Genomic DNA, 23208 nt, shown 5'->3' with positions numbered 1-23208 from the left:
AGGCAAACAGTAGCAAACACCACCCAGAAACACACAAAGCATCCAATCCCCAAAACGCCAGAAGCACATCCTCCAAAAGGGTATCAGAACCACTTGCATCCTGTTAAGCTCCTTCCTTCCCCCTCCTCCCACCACCCTATTGGCTCCACCCTGTAGGTGGATACTTCAGTGCATGCAGGAAGAGTGTGGTTAGAAAAAACAAACAAATAATGAGGCTCGGTGCAGTTGTCGAACCCATGTGCCGAAAGGTAGAAATGATTCTACAATAAAAGCAGCTTTGAAAGGTCTAAAAAAAAATAAAAGAAAGGCTGTGCAAACACACAACGCAGAGTGTGACCTAAAAATGAAACAACATTTGTTAGATTAACAGTCGTTCTGTCCTGTTTCCTTATCTCAAGTGGTTATAATTGTATTGTCTGGTACGGTGGCAGTGCTACCTGCTACCAGTGTTGCCAAGAAGCCAGGTAGCCTAAGATACTTTATGTATCAAAGAGATAAAAAAGTATTAAAATTACATAATATGATCAGTGAAAGAGAGATAGAAAATGAGAGGCTGAGAGAGAGAGAGAGAGAGAGAGAGAGAGAGAGAGAGAGAGAGAGAGAGAGAGAGAGAGAGAGAGAGAGAGAGAGAGAGAGAGAGAGATATTATACGTTTGCTACATACGGCACAAATGACCAGAACTGATGTGGTTCTAACCCTCTCTTTAACTGATGTGGTTCTAACCCTCACTTTAACGGATGTGGTTCTAACCCTCTCTTTAACTGATGTGGTTCTAACCCTCTCTTTAACTGATGTGGTTCTAACCCTCTCTTTAACTGATGTGTTTCTAACCCTCTCTTTAACTGATGTGTTTCTAACCCTCTCTTTAACTGATGTGGTTCTAACCCTCTCTTTAACTGATGTGGTTCTAACCCTCTCTTTAACTGATGTGGTTCCAACCCTAGGTGTCTTTAACTGATGTGGTTCTAACCCTCTCTTTAACTGATGTGGTTCTAACCTTCACTTTAACTGATGTGGTTCTAACCCTCTCTTTAACTGATGTGGTTCTAACCCTCTCTTTAACTGATGTGGTTCTAACCCTCACTTTAACTGATGTGGTTCTAACCCTCACTTTAACTGAAGTGGTTCTAACACTCACTTTAACTGATGTGGTTCTAACCCTCTCTGTGATGAAGTTCTAAGCCTCTCTCTGATATGGTTTTGTCTCTTTCTTTAACTGATGTGTTTCTAACCCTCTCTCTGATGTGGTTCCAACCCTAGGTGTCTTTAACTGATGTGGTTCTAACCCTCTGGTTAACTGATCTGTTTCTAACTCTCTCTTTAATTCTTAGACATGTATTTCTGTCACACCGTATGGGAATAGGTTTACAGACATACACAATAAAGCCCAGATCAGTCCTACATCTTTGTATTTACCAAGCTCAATTTTAGAAGTAATTGAACTATAAAGGGCCTTGCAGCCAACCCATGGCTTCTTCAACAAGTCTGTATCTTTTTCTTTGTGGCATTGTGCAGTCACTGTTACAGTTTAAAAATGATTACATGTAGATTTTATGTCACTGATCTACAAACAATAGTCAATAATGTCAAAGTGGAATTTTGTTTGTAGAAAATGTTTTACATTAATAAACATTTAAAGCTGTGGAATCAATACGTATTTAATCCCTTTTTATATGGAAAGCCTAAATAAGTTCAGGAGTAAAAATTTGCTTTACAAATCACATAATAAATATCATGGACTGTGATAATAGTGGTTAACATGATTGTTGAATGACTACACCATCTCTTTACCCCACACATACAATTATCTGTAAGGTCCTTCAATCAAGTAGTGAATTTCAAGCACAGATTCAACCAGAAAGACCAGAGAGTTTTTTAATGCCTCGCGAAGAAGGGCACCAATTGGCCTCCCGAGCGGTGCAGCGGTCTAATGCACTAAATCTCAATGCTGAGGTACCACAAGAGCCCTGGGTTTGATTCCAGGCTGTATCACAGCCGGCCGTGACTGGGAGATCCATGGGGCGACGCACAATTGGCCCAGCATTGTGTGGGTTAGGGGAGGTTTTGGCCAGCCGGGATTTCCTTTTGTCATGATACTCTAGTGACTACTGGTAGTGGACCAGGTGCCTTTGAGCTGACTTGTCGCCAGTTGGACAGTGTTTTCTCTGACACATTGGTGCGGCTGGCTTCCGGGTTAAGCGAGTGGTGTGACAAGAAGCAGTGCGGCCTGGCCGGATTGTATTTCGGAGGACTCTCAACCTTTGCCTCTCCCAAGTCTGTAGTGTAGTTGCAGTGATGACACAAGATCGTTAGTACCAATTGGATATCACAAAGAAGGGACCGATTGATAGATGTGTGCATATCCTTGCTTCAGATTTGGGTTAGATTTGGGTATGTCATTTTAGGCTAAATGTTTTTTTAAATGTGTCCGATCCTTATTAAAACAGTTACAGAGTTTCATAGTTGTGATATGAGAAAACTGAGGATGGATCAACAACATTTTAGTTACTCCACAATACTAACCTAAATGACAGAATGAAAAGAAGGAATCGCTTGGCGTGCGGTAGCAGAGAGAACAGTCTATTACTTTTTAGGACTTTCTTCTGACACCGCCTGTAACAGAGGTCAAGAAAACTCGGCCCCAGTGATCTACTGGGACTAACGTACTACCCTCTATCGCACCTTTACGGTCGTATGCCAAGTTGTTACCATACCAAGCGGTGATGCAGCCAGTCAAGATGCTCTCAATGGTGCAGCTGTATACATTTTTGAGGATCTGTGATCCTGTGCCAAATCTTATCAGCCTCCTGAGGGGTAAGAGGCATTGTCATGCCCTCTTCATGACTGTGTTGATATGTTTGGACTATGACAGGTCCTTAGTGATGTGGACTTCGAGGAACTTGAAGCTATCGACCCGCTCCACTACAGGATGCTACAATTGCCTCGTTAGAAGTTGTACACATGGGCCTGATGTGACAGCTCAGAGCTTCTGCTCCTTTCTGTCCATATAGTTTTCTTGGGTGGGAGGAAGAGGCAATAATCAAGAGGTTTACCGATGGTGAGAATTGTTGGTCTCATCATTGAACGTCAATTTGCCCAAAAGTTTTGATATTTGTTCATCATAATCCCTTACACCCCATATTATGCTACTTAGTAATAATATAGAAATATACTTTTCATTCTACAAAAACAAGCATACAACATTGTAGGAGTTTTTTAAATTAAATGTTTTTTAAGTTACCCTCAATCCTCTAAAAGCAGAGCCACATGGCAAGAACTTAATTCTTCAGTTGAGAGACAGTCCCCTCCACCATTATTTTTACCCTTGATAAAGATGAGCAAAAAGATTGTATAAAATAAATAATTCAAACATCAATATATATTTCATGCAAAAAAAGGAAATTATATAATAAAAATGAATTGGAAAACGCATTTAGGAGAGGTATATCTATAATTCCATGTGTATAACTTGTATTATCATCTACATTTATGATGAGTATTTCTGTTGAAACGATGTGGCTATGCAAAATCACTTGATGTTTTTGTAACTAGTGAATGTAACGCGCCATTGTAAACTCAGATTTTTTTATATAAATATGAACTTTATCAAACAAAACATACATGTATTGTGTAACATGAAGTCCTATGAGTGTCATCTGATGAAGATCATCAAAGGTTAGTGATTAATTTTATCTCTATTTGTGCTTTTTGTGACTGCTATCTTTCGCTGGGAAAATGGCTGTGCTTATTGTGGTTTGGTGTGACCTAACATAATCGTTTGAAGTGCTTTCCCTGAAAAGCATATTTGAAATCGGACACTTTGGTGGGATTAACAACAAGATTACCTTTACAATGGTATAAGACACATGTATGTCTGAGGAATTTTAATTATGAGATTTCAGGATTGCAGCCATAAGAAGTTAACCTTTCTAGGACACACGTTCCGCTAGCGGAACCACCCCCCAACATTGCGCTGAAAAGGCAGCGTGCAAAATTCAAAAATATTTTTTAGAAATATGTAACTCAAGCCCAATACAGCAAATGAAAGATGAATATCTTGTTAATCTACCCATCGTGTCCGATTTTAAAAATGTTTTACAGCGAAAACACAACATATATTTATGTTAGATCACCACCAAATCCAAAAAACACACCGCCATTTTTCCCAGCCAAAGATAGTCACACAAAAGCAGAAATAGAGATAAAATTAATCACTAACCTTTGATAATCTTCATCAGATGACACTCATAGGACATCATGTTACACAATACATTTATGTTTTGTTCAATAATGTGCATATTTATATCCACAAATCTCGGTTTACATTGGCGCCATGTTCAGAAATGCCTCCAAAATATCCGGAGTAATTACAGAGAGCCACGTCAAATAACAGAAATACTCATCATAAACTTTGATGAAAGATAACATGTTTTACATATAATTAAAGATACACTTGTTCTTAATGCAACCTCTGTGTCAGATTCTTTTTAAACTTTAGTAAAATGCACACCATGCAATAATCTGAGACGGTGCTCAGATTTAACAAAATTTCTCCGCCATGTTGGATTCAACAGAAATACGCAATTACATCATAAATATTCCCTTACCTTTGATTATCTTCATCAGAATGCAATACCAGGAATCCTAGTTCCACAATAAATCGTTGTTTAGTTCTATAAGTTCTATCCATTACTTATGTCCAATTAGCAACTTTAGCTAGCATGTGTAGTACACGTGTCCAAACACTGGCGCTGATGCAGGCAAACGTCGGATGAAAACTTCAAAAAGTTATATTACAAGTCGAATAAACTGGTCAAACTTAGTAGAGAATCAATCTTCAGGATGTTGTTATCATATATATCCAATAACGTTCCAACCGGAGCATTTCTTCATGTCTGTATAAGTAATGGCACACATGGCCATTCCATGACTAGCGCGCATGACCAGGAACTAGCATTCTGCCAGACCACTGACTCAAATAGCTCCCATCCGGCCCCACATCACACTAGAGTCTTCATTCCACGTTCTACTGACTGTTGACATCTAGTGGAGGCGTAGGAAGTGCAAACAGATCCATATATTACATTGAATTGAATAGGCGATGACTTTCATATCGACCCTTCTCAGAATTCTCACTTCCTGTTTGGAAGTTTGCCTGCCATATGAGTTATGTTATACTCACAGACATAATTCAAACAGTTTTAGAAACTTCAGAGTGTTTTCTATCCAATAGTAATTGTAATTATAATATGCATATATTATCATATGGGACAGAGTAGGAGGGAGTTCACTATGGGCACCAATTCATCCAAAAGTGAAAATGCTGCCCCCTATCCCAATTAAACCATTTCTCAGCCGAGTAGCCACCGCTCCAAGCTGTCTGGTCTAATGTAAATTACGTTAGGAGTCCTTTTATAAACACTCTGGGAAAAAGGGCAGTTCCATCCTTTTGGCATAATGTCAGTGCTCACGTGGGAGTGGTTACTGACTAGGTAAAACGTTACATGAAAAACAGTTATCTCATTTAGAAGGCTAAAATCACATTTCATATTCTCACAAATACTTTCATATTTAATCATACAAGTTTTACAACATTTAGATATAACTCTGACATAAACATAGTGAAATCTCTGAAATGTACAATGTTTTCGTTATAACGTCTTTAATGATATCATAGAACAAGAACTGATCTGACATGTTTGTTCTTTAAGTCCCTCCCGACATTTCCCACATTTTTGATGTTAGAAATATTGTTTCAATGTCCAATCTATTGATGTCAAAGTATTTAGGACAGAGTCTCTCTCTACACACAAATTATTGTTTAACTCAATACCACAGAGCAGAAGGAAGGGTTTCTGCCAGGTATTTACGATCCGGTTGTTAAGTCATAAAACTCATGTGGCAGAGAGAGAGAGGGGGATTTGTCAGCCCTGTGCCGAGCTGATTTGGCACCTATGATTCTCACCTAAGAGTGAGAGTCATGACAAAATATAATTGTTACATTTTTGTAGGCATATATTACAGCTCACTATTTGCATTATTTCTTTCATACAGTATTTTTTGCTCAACTTCATATCCTTCATATACTTCATAATAAAATATTACATTTTATTTTTTGTTTTTCAGGTTTGCTGAACCTGTGAGGTAGAGTACAGCAATAATTATATTCAAGTAAAAAAGAAAACCACATGAATATTTTTTTAAGTGTGTTGTCAAACTCAGATTATTAGAATGTAATTAATAAATGAGTATTTTACTTCATAAATAAGTTATTTTTACTTTATAAATAACTTCATTTTCATTTGAGGAAACTTATTTTGTGGAGTGATTGATACTACAATATGCAAATATTAACAAGCAAATAACAAACAACTAACACTTGAATAATGAATAAAAGACAATAAAGGACAGTATGAAACTTAAAAAGAGACAATTTCATGCCATTAATTAAGGAGCTTGATGGAGGTTTGCAAATATAGATACAGTGGGGAGAACAAGTATTTGAAACATTGTTTTAGGTTCCGTCTCTCACAGTTGAAGTGGTCCTATGATAAAAAATTACAGACCTCTACATGCTTTGTAAGTAGGAAAACCTGCAAAATCGGCAGTGTTTCAAATACTTGTTCTCCCCACTGTATATATATATATATATATTGAGTTTTTGGTTTTGAATAAGAGATCTATATCTGTAGTGCTCAGAAGCTATAGTATAGTGCTCATGCAGTGTGTGAGCAGTGTATGTGTCACGTTCCTGACCTGTTTTCTGTTGTTTTGTATGTGTTTAGTTGGTCAGGGCGTGAGTTGGGGTGGGTAGTCTATGTTATGTGTTTTCTATGTTGGGATAATGTGTGGCCTGGTATGGTTCTCAATTAGAGGCAGGTGTTTGTCGTTTCCTCTGATTGAGAACCATATTAAGGTAGGAGGTTCTCACTGTTTGTTTGTGGGTGATTGTTCCTGTGTCAGTGTATACCACATGGGACTGTTTCGTTTGTTCGTTCGTTTTAGGTAGTCTGTTCCTGTTCGTGCGTTCTTCGTCTATATGTAAGTTCGTTTGTTTCAAGTCTGTTGCCTTCGTTTATTGTTTTGTAGTTTGTTCTAGTGTTTTCGTGTTTCGTCTGTCATTTAAATAAATCGTTATGTATTCATCACCCGCTGCGCCTTGGTCTGTTCATGCACCACAAGACGAACGTAACAGAATCACCCACCAAACCCGGATCAAGCAGCGGGTTAACGGGCAGCAGCGACAGCAGCAGTGGGTCAAGGAGGAATGGACATGGGAGGAGATTCTGGACGGAGAAGGACCCTGGGCAGAGCCAGAGGAGTGTCGCCGCCCCAAAGCGGAGCTGGAGGCATCTAAAGCGGAGAGGCGGCATTATGAGGTGCTAGCAAGGCAGAGCGGCTGGAAGCCCGAGAGGCTCACCCAAAAATTTCTTGGGGGGGGGGGGGGCTAAAGGGTAGTGTGGCGAAGTCAGGTAGGAGACCTGCGCCAACTTCCCGGGCTTACCGTGGAGAGCGAGAGTACGGGCAGACACCGTGTTACGCAGTAGAGGGCATGGTGTCTCCTGTACGTGTTAATAGCCCGGTGCGGGTTATTCCACCTCCCCGCACTAGCCGGGCTAGAGTGAGCATTGAGCCAAGTGCCATGAAGCCGGCTCAACATATCTGGCCTCCAGTACGTCTCCTCGGGCCGGTGTACATGGCACCAGCCTTACGCATGGTGTCCCCGGTTCGCCAACACAGCCCAGTGCGGGTTATTCCACCTCCCCGCACTGGACGGGCTACGGGGAGCATGCAACCAGGTAAGGTTGGGCAGGCTCAGTGCTCAAGGGAGCCAGTACGCCTGCACGGTCCGGTATATCCGGCGCCACCTTCCCGCCCCAGCTCAGTACCACCAGTGCCTACACTACGCACCAGGCTTCCAGTTCGTCTCCAGAGCCCTGTTCCTCCTCCACGCACTCTCCCTGTGGTGCGTGTCTCCAGCCCAGTACCTCCAGTTCCGGAACCACGCACCAAGCCTCCTGTGCGTCTCCAGAGCCCTGTACGCACTGTTCCTTCTCCCCGCACTCGCCCTGAGGTGCGTGCCCTCAGCCCGGTACCACCAGTGCCGGTACCACGCACCAGGCCTATAGTGCGCATCGAGAGTCCAGTGTGCCCTGTTCCTTCCACGCACTAGCCTTGAGGTGCGTGTCTCCAGTCCGGTACCACGAGTTCCGGCACCACGCACCAGGCCTACTGTGCGCCTCAGCAGGTCAGAGTCGGCCGTCTGCCCAACGCCGCCTGCACTGCTCGTCTGCTCAACGGCGCCTGCACTGCTCGTCTGTCCAGCGCCGTCTGAGCTGCCTGCCTGCCCAGCGCCGTCTGAACTGCCTGCACTGCTCGTCTGCTCAACGCCACCTGCACTGCTTGTCTGCCCAGCGCCGTCTGAGCTGCCTGCACTGCCTGCCTGCCCAGCGCCATCTGAGCTGCCTGCCTGCCCAGCACCATCTGAGCCATCCGTCTGCCCAGCGCCGTCTGAGCCATCCGTCTGCCCAGCGCCGTCTGAGCCATCCGTCTGCCTAGCGCCATCTGAGCCATCTGTCTGCCACGTGCCATTAGAGCCGCCCGTCTGTCCCGAGCCATTAGAGCCGTCCGTCAGTCAGGAGCCGCTAGAGCCGTCCGTCAGTCAGGAGCTGCCAGAGCCGCCAGCCAGTCAGGAGCTGCCAGAGCCGCCAGCCAGTCAGGAGCTGCCAGAGACGCCAGCCAGTCAGGAGCTGCCAGAGACGCCAGTCAGGAGCTGCCAGAGCCGCCAGCCAGTCATGAGCTGCCTTCCAGTCATGAGCTGCCTTCCAGTCATGAGCTGCCCTACAGTCATGAGCTGCCCTACAGTCATGAGCTGCCCTACAGTCATGAGCTGCCCTACAGTCATGAGCTGCCCTCCAGTCATGAGCTGCCCTCCAGTCATGAGCTGCCCTCCAGTCATGAGCTGCCCTCCAGTCATGAGCTGCCACTCAGTCCGGAGCTGCCACTCAGTCCGGAGCTGCCACTAGTCCAGAGTTGTCCCTCTGTCCTGAGCTACCTCTTTGTCCTGCGCTACCTCTTTGTCCTGCGCTACCTCTTTGTCCTGAGCTACCTCTCTGTCCTGAGTTGTCTCCTCTATTTTAGAGGGGCGTTGGTGAAGGTTCCTGGACCATGGTCGGGGGCGAGGGTCGCCACTCAAGGGACGCTAAGGAGGGGGACAAAGACAGTGGTGGAGTGGTGTCCTCGTCCACCGCCGGAGCCGCCACCGCGGACAGATGCCCACCCAGACCCTCCCCTTGAGTTTTAGGGGTGCGCCCGGAGTTCGCACCTTGAGGGGGGGGTTCTGTCACGATCCTGACCTGTTTTCTGTTGTTTTGTATGTGTTTAGTTGGTCAGGGCGTGAGTTGGGGTGGGTAGTCTATGTTATGTGTTTTCTATGTTGGGATAATGTGTGGCCTGGTATGGTTCTCAATTAGAGGCAGGTGTTTGTCGTTTCCTCTGATTGAGAACCATATTAAGGTAGGAGGTTCTCACTGTTTGTTTGTGGGTGATTGTTCCTGTGTCAGTGTATACCACATGGGACTGTTTCGTTTGTTCGTTCGTTTTAGGTAGTCTGTTCCTGTTCGTGCGTTCTTCGTCTATATGTAAGTTCGTTTGTTTCAGGTCTGTTGCCTTCGTTTATTGTTTTGTAGTTTGTTCTAGTGTTTTCGTGTTTCGTCTGTCATTTAAATAAATCGTTATGTATTCATCACCCGCTGCGCCTTGGTCTGTTCATGCACCACAAGACGAACGTAACAGTATGACAATATTGGCTTCCCATTTCTTCCTTAACCACTCATCTTTTATGTTTTTGATGGATTCATGGTATTTTCCAATGAATTTCCACTAAATCATGCTGTTACGTGCTGGATTTTCCCATCTTGGACATATGGATCTATCTACAGACTTTCCCCTGCTGTCATTGATATCCCCTTCAGTTTTGTACTCCGTTTGTTGCATTAGGTATTTTATAATTTGAATAACCACATTGCAACACCTCACACATTTTTTAAATTAACTTTAAGTATTATTCCTGTTGATGGTATCACTCAGAATATGAGCTGGTATTTCTCAATGTTGAGTGCAAGTCACCATTTTCTACTGCGTTTATAAATTGGAACACTACTTTCTGAAAGAAAGAAAAAAGTTTATTTAATGTTTCATTCAAAGTTTATTTAATGATAAATAGATACATAAATAGATAGATGGACAGGTATACTGAACAAATGTATAAATGCAACATGTAAAGTGTTCATATGCCACACCTGTTATGGGGGGTGGATTATCTTGGCAAAGGATAAATTCTCACTAACAGGGATGTAAACAAATGTATGCACAACATTTGAGAAAAATAAGCTTTTTTTGCTTATGGAACACTTCTGGGATCTTTTATTTCAGCTCATGAAACATGTGTTATTTACTATGAAAAACTAGAACCTAACTCACGGACACTAGAGAAGCTTAACCAAGTTTAATTCTTCCCAAAGGGTCGTTACAGCTGTAATTCAGATAAAAAATACATTTCACGCAAGCACTGATATTTAACCCATTCTCCTAAGCTGTCTCCTCCACAACTGAACAGCCAATGCATCCCTGTTACTAGACAGAACCTTAGTGATTTCTGTTCTTCCTCACTTCATCTAACCTGACCTCTACCCCAAAGTGCTCACTCCTCCCCAACTCAAGGCTGTCATGGTTATTGATACCAGACTGTGTCTCTTCTCCGCCCAGAGGATCCCTGATGGCTAACAATAACATATCCTGACATAATGTAAAGGTTATACATTACCCACTCTCCCTCAGTGACATTGTTAGTTTCAAAGATCTCCACCCTTCTCCCCTTATCAATGTCTGCCACATGTAATCACTTCCCTGCACTCAACACATTCCAAGCTTAGTTGCACACAATATATACCTTCCTCCTATAACCCTTAACTTCTGGTGTAGACCCTAAAGCTTAGCACTCCATCAGTGACATGAATAAGTAACATTTCATATTCTCAGAACCCAACACATGGGACTAACACTTTACATGTTGCATTTATATTTTTGTTCAGTATAAATATAGGATTACTGTTCATAACATAATTTGGGGTGCAGGTTTGTAAATTGTTACTCACATGGTAACTCATACTGTAAATGTATTAATACATTTTTAACCCAATTACATGACCCAAAATATAATTATATTAAAACAGTAATGAAGAAAATGTACTTCTACGAGTTTTACATATTGGATTGAATATTACCAAGATAAGAAGTTACAATGTTTTTGAAACAGTGCAGTGGTCAGCAATAGTTCCTCAGCCCCTTTGACACACTTCAGTGATATGCCCAAAATAACTAAAAAGTAAATATCAAAAAGGTATTTGGTCTTGGTGAATTTAAATGCAGATATAAAGTAGTTACAAGCAGTTAATAATTAAAAATGCAACTATGATCAAATAACAAAATAACAAAAAAAAAATTATACAATAGGATTTGGATGTCACATGATGTAGGAAAGGTTTTCTAATCTTTAAGTTATTTTCTTTATTAATCTAACAGATAAAACATGTGCAAGATGCTGTGTGCAAGATGCAAATAAATAAGTCATGTCTTTGAGAGCCTATATGGTTCAGTATAAATACAGTCACTTGAAAGAAAAGATATATGCATTTAATATTCATAAGCAGAAAAAAACTATATGAATTCTTAAGGAATGTCACAAATATCATACTTGACATCAAAAAGTACAATTAGGTGTGTTTTTGTTTGTGTATGGACTTGGGGGAATGTACATGAAATACATATCTATTTTGCCAATTGACACAGGCACAATCCATTGTGCATTCTTCTGCCAAAGCAGTTCCTTAATCTTAAGGCTGTCTCTATGAGAGCTGGAAAACCGTTCATTGGTGAAACCAATGCCACAGGAGCTATGACACAGGCTATTAGTTAGCCAGCAAGTGTACCATTAGCAGTGCCAATGTGAGAGGCAGGAAAGCCAGACAGAAGGCAGTGGGTCTTGGAGCACTTCCTGAATTGACTGATGACTCTGAAAAAGTAGGAAAAATAGAGATATGGTTCAGTGAATGATGGAAGTGGATTGTCTTTTCATGTTTCTGTTCAAATGTTGACTTTGCTCTTACAGATGTGTAGTTGTATGGTAACGATTAATACATACCAACATTGACGCTGCCCGGTAGGATGTTCAGGGAGGTGGGACTGATGGTGAAAGTTGCATGTGCGCTGCATGCGCTTGGAACCGAAGATTTGTTTTTGAACACGAGAGTCATGTTGGTAACTACAGATCCATTCCTAGGAAAGAAAATGGACAACCCACAGAAATCACTATCATCACTGTCATCATCAAAGTTTTTAAGTCAGTCGGTAATGAGAATTCATACTTACTTGAATGAGTTGACAATGGAACGAAGGAAGCTTGGGGTTCTAGCAAAAATCTTGTTCACCTGCATTGAAATATTAAAATATGATTACCAAAGCTTAACATAAGTTGCGTAAAAATTAAAACAGGGCCAGAACTCACAGAGTCAAAACACCAAGCGTTACAAGAAGGTGCCCCAGACCCTTTTGCTAATTGGGATACTTTAGCTGTTTTTTTGTCTGAGAGGGGAATGCTGTAAATCAAGAGGACTTGATGTGTTCTGAAAGATGAGATGTTGAGGATTTTTAATAAATAACACTTTGATGTCACAGAAGCAATCCCGACAGATTGCTCACAATTGACTTTAAAATTGGATGCCTGTCCATGTACTAAGGATGTTGAGAAATCCCATAATCCCATGACTCTGGATTCGAAGGTTGTTCAATACCAGTTGTAGGCACTAGTTTTTTATTTTTTGTTTCAAATCTATCCCAAACATTAACCGTTAACTTAACCTTTCAGAATGAATGCCTAAATTTACTGTTTTAACCCTATCCAAAACCTTAACATTTAACGGAAAATGTATCATGCTATACATGAGTGCTGACTTGCTATACAACATCAAATTTCGTAGTTGCTCAAAATTTCAAAGTTAGGAAAACGGCACTCAAAAACTGTCTTTTGGTATTTGTTTCGTTAGTCCATTGTTGAAATACTTCTAAAAATGTTTGCATGTCAGCAATCACATTTTTAAGACATTTAACCTTCAAAATACAGAAACACAGCAGGTGCTGCGTTTGCTTCATATGATGCAAAATGCATCACACTGGCTGTATTTCTTCATTTAAAAGGTGTATATCTTAATGACTTGATTACTGACATGCAAAACTGTAAATGTTTCCCATGTTGTGCACATTGTACTCTCTGTTGCCCATAATAGCTGATAGGCAGGTACAAGGGCCCATGTCCACTAAGAAGACCGTAAAAAAAGTCTGGACATTGTTCTCAATGGGGAGGTCCCAGAGTACGACATCTTCGTACTGAATAATCTTTGGTTCTATCTAACAATAGGATGCCCACTCATACTCAGTCTCTTTGGTGTGGTGTGTATTGATGAAAAGGGATCTGGATACTTACCTCCAAGACCACTTTGCCAGCCAGAGTCTTGAATGCTGAAGAGGACGGGTTGGCAAGATCCACGGTGAACATTTGATTGAGACTGAACCGGAGAAGCAGGGTTCCTTCACTAGAAGATGGAGGGCCAGTTGGTGCAACAGTGGTGGTGGCTGCTGCCGGAACAGCGGTGGTGGTGGCTGCTGCCGGAACAGCGGTGGTGGTGGTTTTGGCCACTGCTGGAGGGGTCGTGGTGACATCTGCCAGAGTGGTGGTGGTCACAGCTGCAGTTGGAGCAGCAGTTGTTGCAGCGGAGGTGGTTGCACTAGTCATTGTAGTAGCACCTGCAAAATTGCAACATTCAATGCAATGTTTACATATTGCAATAAATCAAATCAAATACAATTTTATTGGTCACATACACGTGTTTAGCAGATGTTACTGTGTGTGTGTAGAGAAATGCTTGTGCTTCTGGTTCCGACAGTGCAGCAATATCTAACAAGTAATATCTAACAATTTCACAACATATTCCGAAAACACACAAATCTAAGTAACGAATGGAATTAAGAATATATAAATATATGGGTGAGCAATGTCAGAGTGGCATAGACTAAGATACAGTAGAATATTATAGAATAACTTTATAAAAATATGAGATGATGGGTCAGATCAGCTGTGTTTTGGGAGCTCATGAAGGACAGAATAACAACATAACTGTTTCTTTCAATGTATATATTTCCCAGTTGTCAGGGTCACACCCACATTTTGGGTAACTGATATGATTAAATATGAAACTATTTGTGAGAAGATGTAATGTGATGTTAGCCTTCTAAATTAGAGAATTGTTTTTCATATGAAGTCTTAACCAAGTCAGTGGCCACGCCCACGTAAGCACAGACATTACGACAAAAGGAGGGAACACCCCTTTTCCCCCGAGTGCATAAAACCCCCTCGTGACAAAATGTACAATTAGTCAAGAAAACGCAGGGACGGGACTCCCCAAGTTGAAATCGCAACTACTCTATAGAACAAGCAGGCAGACAGTGTTGAACCGGACGTCATGAATGGTTAAGAAATCTACAAAACTAAAGACTACACATTCACAGTCTGCAGCTATATATGTGAAATAGACTAGGAAACTCGAGCGAAGACGAGAGGAGAACATTTCACAATCAAACGACCGAATGGTACTCTGAAAGATTCATTCTGGAGAACATTTCCCTATCGAACAACCATTGGTATGTCTGACGTATCCATTATAACAGAGCTACAACTATGAAAGACTTAGATCTCTGGTGGACACAGCCAGAGAATTTCTGTTGACCGACTCTCCAGCAGACAGACCGAAGTTTTCAACAAAGAGACAAGACATACAGGCGTGAATATATATATTGCAACTCTTTTCAAATGAGCGGCTGTTCATGTGAAAAGTATTATCATTTCAATGAGCCTAGTTATCAACTGTGTTTAGTGGGTCCCATTATGTCTTTCCCACTCTGTATCTGTCCCCACCCCTTTCCATTGTCTACCAAGCCGTCATATCGGTTTTGTCCACTAGGGACCCTTCATTGCATTGTGTTAGTAACCAATGAGCAAGACGTCGGTGTCCGCGACAATGGCTGGTTTTCCTTTTGTAGTCCATGATTGTCTGTAGACCTTGTGTCTGAGCAGTTGAATTGCGATTCCACTTTGTCTCTATACTGACGTTTTTCCTGTTTGATTGCCTTGTGGAGGGAATGACTACTCTATTTGTATTCTTACATATTCCCAGTCACCTTGCCTTGTTTAAATGCGGTGGTTCGTGTTTTCTGTTTTGAGCAAATGCTGCCATCTATCCACGGTCTCTGGTTAGGGTAGGTTTTAATAGTCACAGTGGGTACAACATTCCTATACACTTCCTGATAAACTCAGTTACCGTTTCAGTGAATTCTTCCATATTATTCTCGGAAGCTACCCGGAACATATCCCAGTCCGTGTGATCAAAACAGTCTTGAAGCGTGGATTCCGATTGGTCAGACCAGCGTTGAATAGTCCTCAGCACGGGTACTAACAGTTGGAGTTTCTGCCTATAGGAAGGGAGCAGCAAAATGGAGTTGTGGTCAGATTTGCCGAAAGGAGGGCGGGGGAGGGCCTTGTATGCATCCCGGAAGCTGGAGTAACAGTGGTCTAGTGTTTTAGCAGCATGAGTACTACAGTTAATATGCTGATAGAATTTAAGCAGCCTTATTCTCAAATTTGCTTTGTTCAAATCTCCAGCTAAAATAAATGCAGCTTCAGGATATATTGTTTCCAGTTTGCATAAAGTCCAGTGAAGTCCCTTGAGGGCCGTCGTGGTATCGGCTTGAGGGGGGATATACATTTGATTGTGAGGTATTCTAGGTCGGGTGAACAAAAGGACTTGAGTTCCTGTATGTTATCACAATTACATCATTTGTTGTTAATCATGAAACATACATCCCCGTCCTTCTTCTTCCCGGAGAGATGTTTATTACTGTTGGTGCGATGAACTGATAATGCAGATGGCTGGACCAACTCCGACAGTATATCCCGAGAGAGCCATGTTTCCGTGAAACAGAGTATGTTACAATCCCTGATGTCTCTCTGGAAAGAAACCCTTGCCCTGATCTCGTCAATGTTGTTATCCAGGGACTGAACATTAGCAAATAATATACTCGTAATGCTGGTCGTAATGCTGGTAGTGCTGGTGAGGTACCATAGCTCTGATATCTAATAGTGCTTCACAGCTGTAATAAATAACACATAACATTTTCTAGGCTAACAATGTAAGAAAAAATACATTAAAAACGAAACACTGCAAAGTTTCCTAAGAACTAGAAACGAGGCAGCCCTCTCTTTTCTGCACCATCTAGTGTTTTGAGTGTGTGAGAATAAGTAAAGTGATGTGTTGGTGAGTTGTCTTACGTGTGACCACAATGGAGAATGAATAGATAGGTAAGGTCAGGCCAGACGTGTTGGAAGTAATGGCAGTTTGTAAAGATTGTGCTACCAGACTATTGTCAGGCACTGAGCTGATGTTGTTGAATATCAACGTAGACTCCACCACAATTGACCCTGACCTGAAAATAATATGAGAAAAATGTTAAGATCCTTTGCAAGCGTTACTTCAGTAACAACCCATCTCCCAAGGCATACTAAATAACAATACACATAGAAATGTTATTTTTCTCCATCATCCACACTGTTTCAAAGTCATTCAGATGATAATTATGTACCCACCGGAAACTATTGACAACAGTTCGATTGAATCTGGCTCCAAATTGAGCCTTGAACAAATTATCCAGCTGAAAAAAAGTGTTTACAGAATAATAAGTGATATTATAATAACAATTCAACAATGTAAGGCTGGTATCAAGATGCCATATGATGAATTTTGACGAAGATGACCATGACGATGATCATGATTATGGTTTTGTGAAGCGCCTTTCAAACAACTAACGACACTGTATTAAATCGAATTAAAGTTACCTGTGTAGTCACATGATTTGCCAATGCCAGGAACTCTGGTGAACTGCTGTTGCTCAGAGAGCTATTGAAGGTAGATGTCAGGCTGAACTGCAGTGACAGTTGTGGGCTGGTCAGTGGCGCCTCTGTTGCAGGGGATGCCATTGTAGTTGGCACTTGGGTAGTTGGTACTGGGGTAGTTGGTACTGGGGTAGTTGCTACTGGCGTAGTTGGTAATCGGGTAGTTGGAGATAAAGATGTATTTACTACTGCAATAGTTGCGGTAGTTTACTACTGTAGTAGTTTACTACTGAGCTGTTGCATTGACTACTGGGGAAGTTGACAATGATGGGGTTGCAGTTGTATTGCTTTGTGTTACAGGTCCTGATGTGACATTGACAGCATTTTGGGCTGATGTTAACACATTTATGGGCGCTGATGTTCCATTGGGCACTATGTGTGTTGTTGACATGTTCACACGATCCGATGTTGCATTGACAACCATGGTTGCAGTTGACCTGTTCGAAGGGGCCGAATATGCGTTCATGACCGTATATGGTGTTGATATTGGAGGATCTGGAGTAGAAGTAGTAGTTGGAGCTGAGGTTGAAACAACTCCTGCAAGATAGTAAATCATCAGATATCATTATGTGTGTATAACAAAAAGATGTATTGATCTTAAAGAAAAAATAAACATTAAGCATTGCACACAGCTTCGACAACATCTGATCACTGTTAACTATCAGAATTGTGTTGTGACATGACAAGATAGAATAGATTACTTAATGTCCAATCAATAATCTTTTCTAGGAATTTGTTTCAGTTGTTATAATATTCTTATGATGTTAAACAGTTAAGTAATATAGAGACCAGATAACCATAATTAATTTAATATACTAAAACTTAGGAAAGTAAAATGCAGACATATAAAGAAGTGCAGCTGTATGAATACTTGGTCTTTAAAACACATGAGGTAGAGAGAGTGTAAGGAAATACTACGTAATTTAGAGTTCAGAATTTGGAATATTAAGGTGTCGTACTTGTTGCCACGATAGAAGTTGTGTTCAGTGGGAGAGAGATATAAGAGCTGTTGCTTGAGACATTCTCTATCAAGGTTGCAACCACTGCACTGGACTCAGGGACTGAGCTGGCATTGTTAAATATCAGGTCAGCGTTTACCTCAATCGAACCTTGACTGGAACACAACAAAATGAAAAAAAAATAATATGATACCATCAGTAAAGCCAATTCATATTTAAATGCTATGACAAATATGAACACTACCACAAATGAATGATTTCCCTTTAAATTAATTGATGAATACAATGTCTATCTTAAATGTATTCCAATAATGGCCCAAAATCTAAATAAAAACTAAAGAATAACTATGTACCTGAAACCTAGAACCTCTGTGCGATTAAAACTGGATCCATATTTGTTTCGATAAACTGTGTCCAGCTGTAAAAGTAATATAAGCAATTTTAGCAATTTGTCTTGAGAACTGAAACATTGACATAAACAATTTGAGGGAATGTGTCCGACATAATTACAAATATGAAAACCTATTTGGGGGATGAAATGCCCCTTTAAGAAACTGTACAAATGAAGATGAACAGTATTAAAAGAGTGGAAAGTAAAACAGAATTTACCGCTGTAGCCACACTGGTTACTAATGCTTTGAACTCTGCTGAAGATGCATTATTCAACTCTGCTGTGAAGTTTTGCTCAAATTTGAACTCCAACTTAACCTCTGGTGGTGGAGGGGTCGGTGTTTTGGTAGTGGTTGAAGAACCAGTTGTAACTGTGGTCAGAGCAGCTGTGGTTGTTGTTAGAGTAGCTGTGGTTGCTGTGGGAGCAACTGTGGTTGTTGTTGGAGCAGCAATGGTTGTTGTGGGAGAATCTGTGGTTGTTGTGGGAGATTCTGTGGTTGTTGTGGGAGCAGCTGTGGTTGATGTGGGAACAGCTGTGGTTGCTGTGGGAGCAGCTGTGGTTTTTGAAGTAGCGACTGTGGTGGTTGTGGGAGATTCTGTGGTTGTTGTGGGAGCAGCTGTGGTTGTTGTGGGAACAGCTGTGGTTGTTGTTGGAGCAGATGGGGTTGTTGTGACAGCAGCTGTGGTTGTAGTGGGAGCAGCTGTGGTTGTTGTTGGAGAAGCTGTGGTTGCTGTGGGTGCAGCTGTGGTTTTTGACGTAGCGACTGTGGTTGCTGTGGGAGATTCTGCAGTTGTTGGGGGAGCAGCTGTGGTTGCTGTGGGAGCAGCTGTGGTTGTTGTTGGAGAAGTTGTGGTTGATGTGGGAGCAGTTGTGGTTGTCATTGGAGTGTCTGTGGTTGTTGTAGCCCCAATTGTAGGTATCGTTGGAGCTGCTGTGGTTTTGTGGGAACAGCTGTGAGTGTTGAGGGGATGGCTGTGGTTGTTGTGGATGTATCTGTGGTTGTTGTGGGAGCAGCTGTTGGTGTTGAGGGGATGGCTGTGGTTGTTGTGGATTTATCTGTGATGGTGTGGGAGCAGCTGTGGTTGTTGTTGGAGCAGTTTTGGTTGTTGTTGGAACAGCTGTGGTTGTGGTGGGAGCAGCTGTGGTTGCTGTGGGAGTAGCTGTGGTTGCTGTGGGAGCAGCTGTGGTTTTTGAAGTAGCGACTGTGGTTGTTGTGGGAGATTCTGTGCTTGTTGTGGTAGCAGCTGTGGTTATTGTGGGAACAACTGTGGTTGTTGTGAGAGCAGATGTTGTTGTTGTGGGTACAACTGTGGTTGTTGTTGGAGCAGCTGTGGTTGTTGTTGGAGAAGCTGTGGTTGTTGTTGAAGAAGCGATGGTTGATGTGGGAGCAGTTGTGGTTGTTGTTGCCCCAATTGTAGTTGTTGTTGGAGCTGCTGTGGTTGTTGTTGGAGCAGCTGTGATTGTTTTTGGAGAAGCTGTGCTTGAAGTGGGAGCAGTTGTGGTTGTCGTTGGAGTATCTGTGGATGTTGTAGCCAAAATTGTAGTTGTCGTTGGAGCTGCTGTTGTTGTTGTGGGAGCAGCTGTGGTTGTTGGTAGAGCAACTGTGGTTGTTGTGTGAGCAGCTGTGGTTGTTGTGTGAGCAGCTGTGGTTGTTTTTGGAGAGTCTGTGGTTGTTGTAGCCGCATTTTTAGTTGTGGTTGGAGCTGCTGTGGTGGTGTGGGAGCAGCTGTGGGTGTTGTGGGGATGGCTGTGGTTGTTGAGGGAGATTTTGTGGTTGTTGTGGGAGTAGCTGTGGTTGTTGTGGGAACAGCTTTGGTTGTTGTGAGAGCAGCTGTTGTTGTTGTGGGAGCAACTGTGGTTGTTGTTGTTGGAGCAGCTGCGGTTGTTGTGAGAGCAGCTGAGGTTTTTGAAGTAGCGACTGTGGTTGTTGTGGGAGAAGCTGTGGTCGTGGTGGGAGCAGCTGTGGTTGCTGTGGGAGCAACTGTGGTTGTTGTTGGAGCAGCAATGGTTGTTGTGGGAGAATCTGTGGTTGTTGTGGGAGATTCTGTGGTTGCTGTGGGAGTAGCTGTGGGAGTAGCTGTGGTTGCTATGGGAGTAGCTGTGGTTGTTGTGGGAACAGCTGTGGTTGTTGTGGGAACAGCTGTGGTTGCTGTGGGAGCAGCTGTGGTTTTTGAAGTAGCGACTGTGGTTGTTGTGGGAGATTCTGTGGTTGTTGTGGGAGAAGCTGTGGTCGTGGTGGGAGCAGCTGTGGTTGTTGTGAGAGCAGCTGTGGTTGTTGTGATAGCAGCTGTGGTTGCTGTGGGAGCAGCTGTGGTTGTTGTTGGAGCAGAGGTGGTTGTTGTTGGAGCAGAGGTGGTTGTTGTGGGAGCAGCTGTGGTTTTTGAAGTAGCGACTGTGGTTGTTGTGGGAGATTATGTGGGTGTTGTGGGAGCAGCTGTGGTTGTTGTGAGAGCAGCTGTTGTTGTTGTGGGAGCAGCTGTGGTTGTTGTTGGAGAAGCTGTGGTTGATGTGGGAGCAGCTGTGGTTTTTGAAGTAGCGACTGTGGTTGTTGTGGGAGATTCTGTGGTTGTTGTGGGAGCAGCTGTGGTTGTTGTGAGAGCAGCTGTGGTTGTTGTGGGAGCAGCTGTGGTTGTTGTTGGAGAAGCTGTGGTTGCTGTGGGAGCAGCTTTGGTTGTTTTTGGAGAAGCTGTGGTTGTTGTGAGATCAGCTGTGGTTGTTGTGAGAGCAGCTGTGGTTGTTTTGGGACCAACTGTTGTTGTTGTTGGAGCATCTGTGGTTGTTGTTGGAGAAGCTGTGGTTGATGTGGGAGTGGTTATGGTTGTTGTTGAAGTGTCTGTGGTTGTTGTAGCCCCAATTGTAGTTGTCGTTGGAGCTGTTGTGGTTGTTGTTGGACCAGCTGTGATTGTTGTTGGAGAAGCTTTGGTTGATGTGGGGGCAGTTGTGGTTGTCGTTGGAGTGTCCATGGTTGTTGTAGCCCCAATTGTAGTTGTCGTTGGAGCTGCTGTGGTTGTTGTGGGAGCAGATGTGGGTGTTGTGGGGAAGGATGTGGTTGTTGTGCGAGCAGCTGTGGTTGTTGTGGATGTAGCTGTGGTTTGTTGTGGGAGCAGCTGTGGTTGTTGTTGGAGCAGTTGTGGTTGTTGTTGGAACAGCTGTGGTTGTGGTGGGAGCAGCTGTGGTTGTGGTGGGAGCAGCTGTGGTTGTGGTTGGAGCAGATGTGGTTGTGGTGGGAGCAGCTGTGGTTGTTGTTGGAGCAGTTGTGGTTGTTGTTGGAACAGCTGTGGTTGTGGTGGGAGCAGCTGTGGTTGTGGTTGGAGCAGATGTGGTTGTGGTGGTAGCAGCTCTGGTTGTTTTGAGAGCAGCTGTGGTTGCTACGGAGATTCTGTGGTTTTTGAAGTAGCGACTGTGGTTGTTGTGGGAGATTCTGTGGTTGTTGTGGGAGCGGCTGTGGTTGTTGTGGGAGCAGATGTGGTTGTTGTGGGAGCAGATGTGGTTGTTGTTGGAGCAGCTGTGGTTGTTGTGGAAGTAGCTGTCGTTGTTGTTGGAGCAGCTGTGGTTGTTGTTGGAGCAACTGTGGTTGTTGTTAGAGCAGTGGTGGTTGTTGTGGGAGCAGCTGTGGTTGTTGTGGGAACAGCTGTGGTTGTTGTGGGAGCAGCTGTGGTTGTTGTGGGAACAGCTGTGGTTGTTGTGGAAGTAGCTGTGGTTGTTGTTGGAGCAGATGTGGTTGTGGTGGGAGCAGCTGTGGTTGTTTTAAGAGCAGCTGTGGTTGCTACGGAGATTCTGTGGTTTTTGAAGTAGTGACTGTGGTTGTTGTGGGAGATTCTGTGGTTGTTGTGGGAGCGGCTGTGGTTGTTTTTGGAGCAGATGTGGTTGTTGTGGGAGCAGATGTGGTTGTTGTTGGAGTATCTGTGGTTGTTGTAGCCCCTATTGTAGTTGTTGTTGGAGCAGCTGTGGTTGTTGTGGGAGCAGCTTTGGTTGTTGTTGGAACATCTGGGGTTGTTGTTGGATCCGCTGTGTTTGTTATGGGAGAAGCTGTGTTTGTTGTGAGAGCAGCTGCAGTTGTTATGGGAGCAGCTGTGGTTGTTGTTTGAGCAGTTATGGTTGTTTTTGCCGCAGCTGTTGTTGTCGTAGCAGCAGCTGTGGTTGTTATTAGGGAAGCTGTGGTTGTTGTCGGAACAGCTGTGGTTGTCGGAGCAACTGTGTTTGTTGTTGGAACGTCTGGGGTTGTTGTCGGAGCAGCTGTGGTAACACCTGAGGATGTTGTGTAAGTAGCCGTTGTAGTTGTGGGATTAGCTGTGATTGTTGTTGGAGCAGCTGTGGTTGTTGTTGGAACAGCTGTGGTTGTTGTGGGAGATTATGTTGTTGTTGTGGGAGCAGCTGTGGTTGTTGTGGGACCAACTGTGGTTTGTTATTGGAGCACTTGTGTTGTTGTTGGAGAAGCTGGGTTGATGTTGGAGAAGTTTTGGTTGTTGTTTGAGTGTCTGTGGTTGTTGTAGCCCCGATTGAAGTTGTTGTTGGAGCTGCTGTGGTTGTTGTGGATGTATCTGCGGTTGTTGTGGGAGCAGCTGTGTTTTTGTTGTGGGAGCAGCTGTGGTTGTTGTGGGAGCAGCTGTGGTTGTTGTGGAAGTAGCTGTCATTGTTGTTGGAGCAGCTGTGGTTGTTGTGGGAGCAGCTGTTGTTGTTGTGGGAGCAGCTGTGGTTGTTGTTAGATCAGTGGTGGTTGTTGTGAGAGCAGCTTTGGTTTGTGGGAGCAGCTGTGGTTGTTGTGGAAGTAGCTGTCGTTGTTGTTGGAGCAACGGTG

The 23208-nt window shown here is 43.1% G+C and overlaps 1 protein-coding gene across 1 annotated transcript; it reads right to left on the bottom strand.

Annotated features, from left to right (window-relative positions):
* Nucleotides 1-11970: 11970 nt before the first annotated feature.
* On the bottom strand, nt 11971-13850 carry LOC120052190 (uncharacterized protein P19A11.02c-like). Its single transcript, XM_038999023.1, has 4 exons — nt 13542-13850; nt 12431-12489; nt 12204-12337; nt 11971-12074 (listed from the first exon to the last, which is right to left on the bottom strand). Exons 1-4 carry the CDS (start codon nt 13848-13850, stop codon nt 11971-11973), a joined length of 606 nt encoding a protein of 201 aa, XP_038854951.1.
* Nucleotides 13851-23208: the final 9358 nt, after the last annotated feature.

The sequence above is a fragment of the Salvelinus namaycush genome, chromosome 8 (assembly GCF_016432855.1).
Source record: "Salvelinus namaycush isolate Seneca chromosome 8, SaNama_1.0, whole genome shotgun sequence".
Lineage (NCBI taxonomy): Eukaryota > Metazoa > Chordata > Actinopteri > Salmoniformes > Salmonidae > Salvelinus > Salvelinus namaycush.
Note: the sequence above shows the minus strand (reverse complement) of the source record. Positions and strands in the feature narration are given on the sequence as shown.

Coding starts and splice junctions, on each gene's coding strand:
- LOC120052190 (XM_038999023.1), bottom strand. CDS start 13,850: ATGACTAGTGCAACCACCTCCGCTGCAACAACTGCTGCTCCAACTGCA. Junction 12,338..12,430: donor TCCATTGTCAACTCATTCAA/GTAAGTATGAAT, acceptor TTTCTTTCCTAG/GAATGGATCTGTAGTTACCA. Junction 12,075..12,203: donor ACCGGGCAGCGTCAATGTTG/GTATGTATTAAT, acceptor CTACTTTTTCAG/AGTCATCAGTCAATTCAGGA.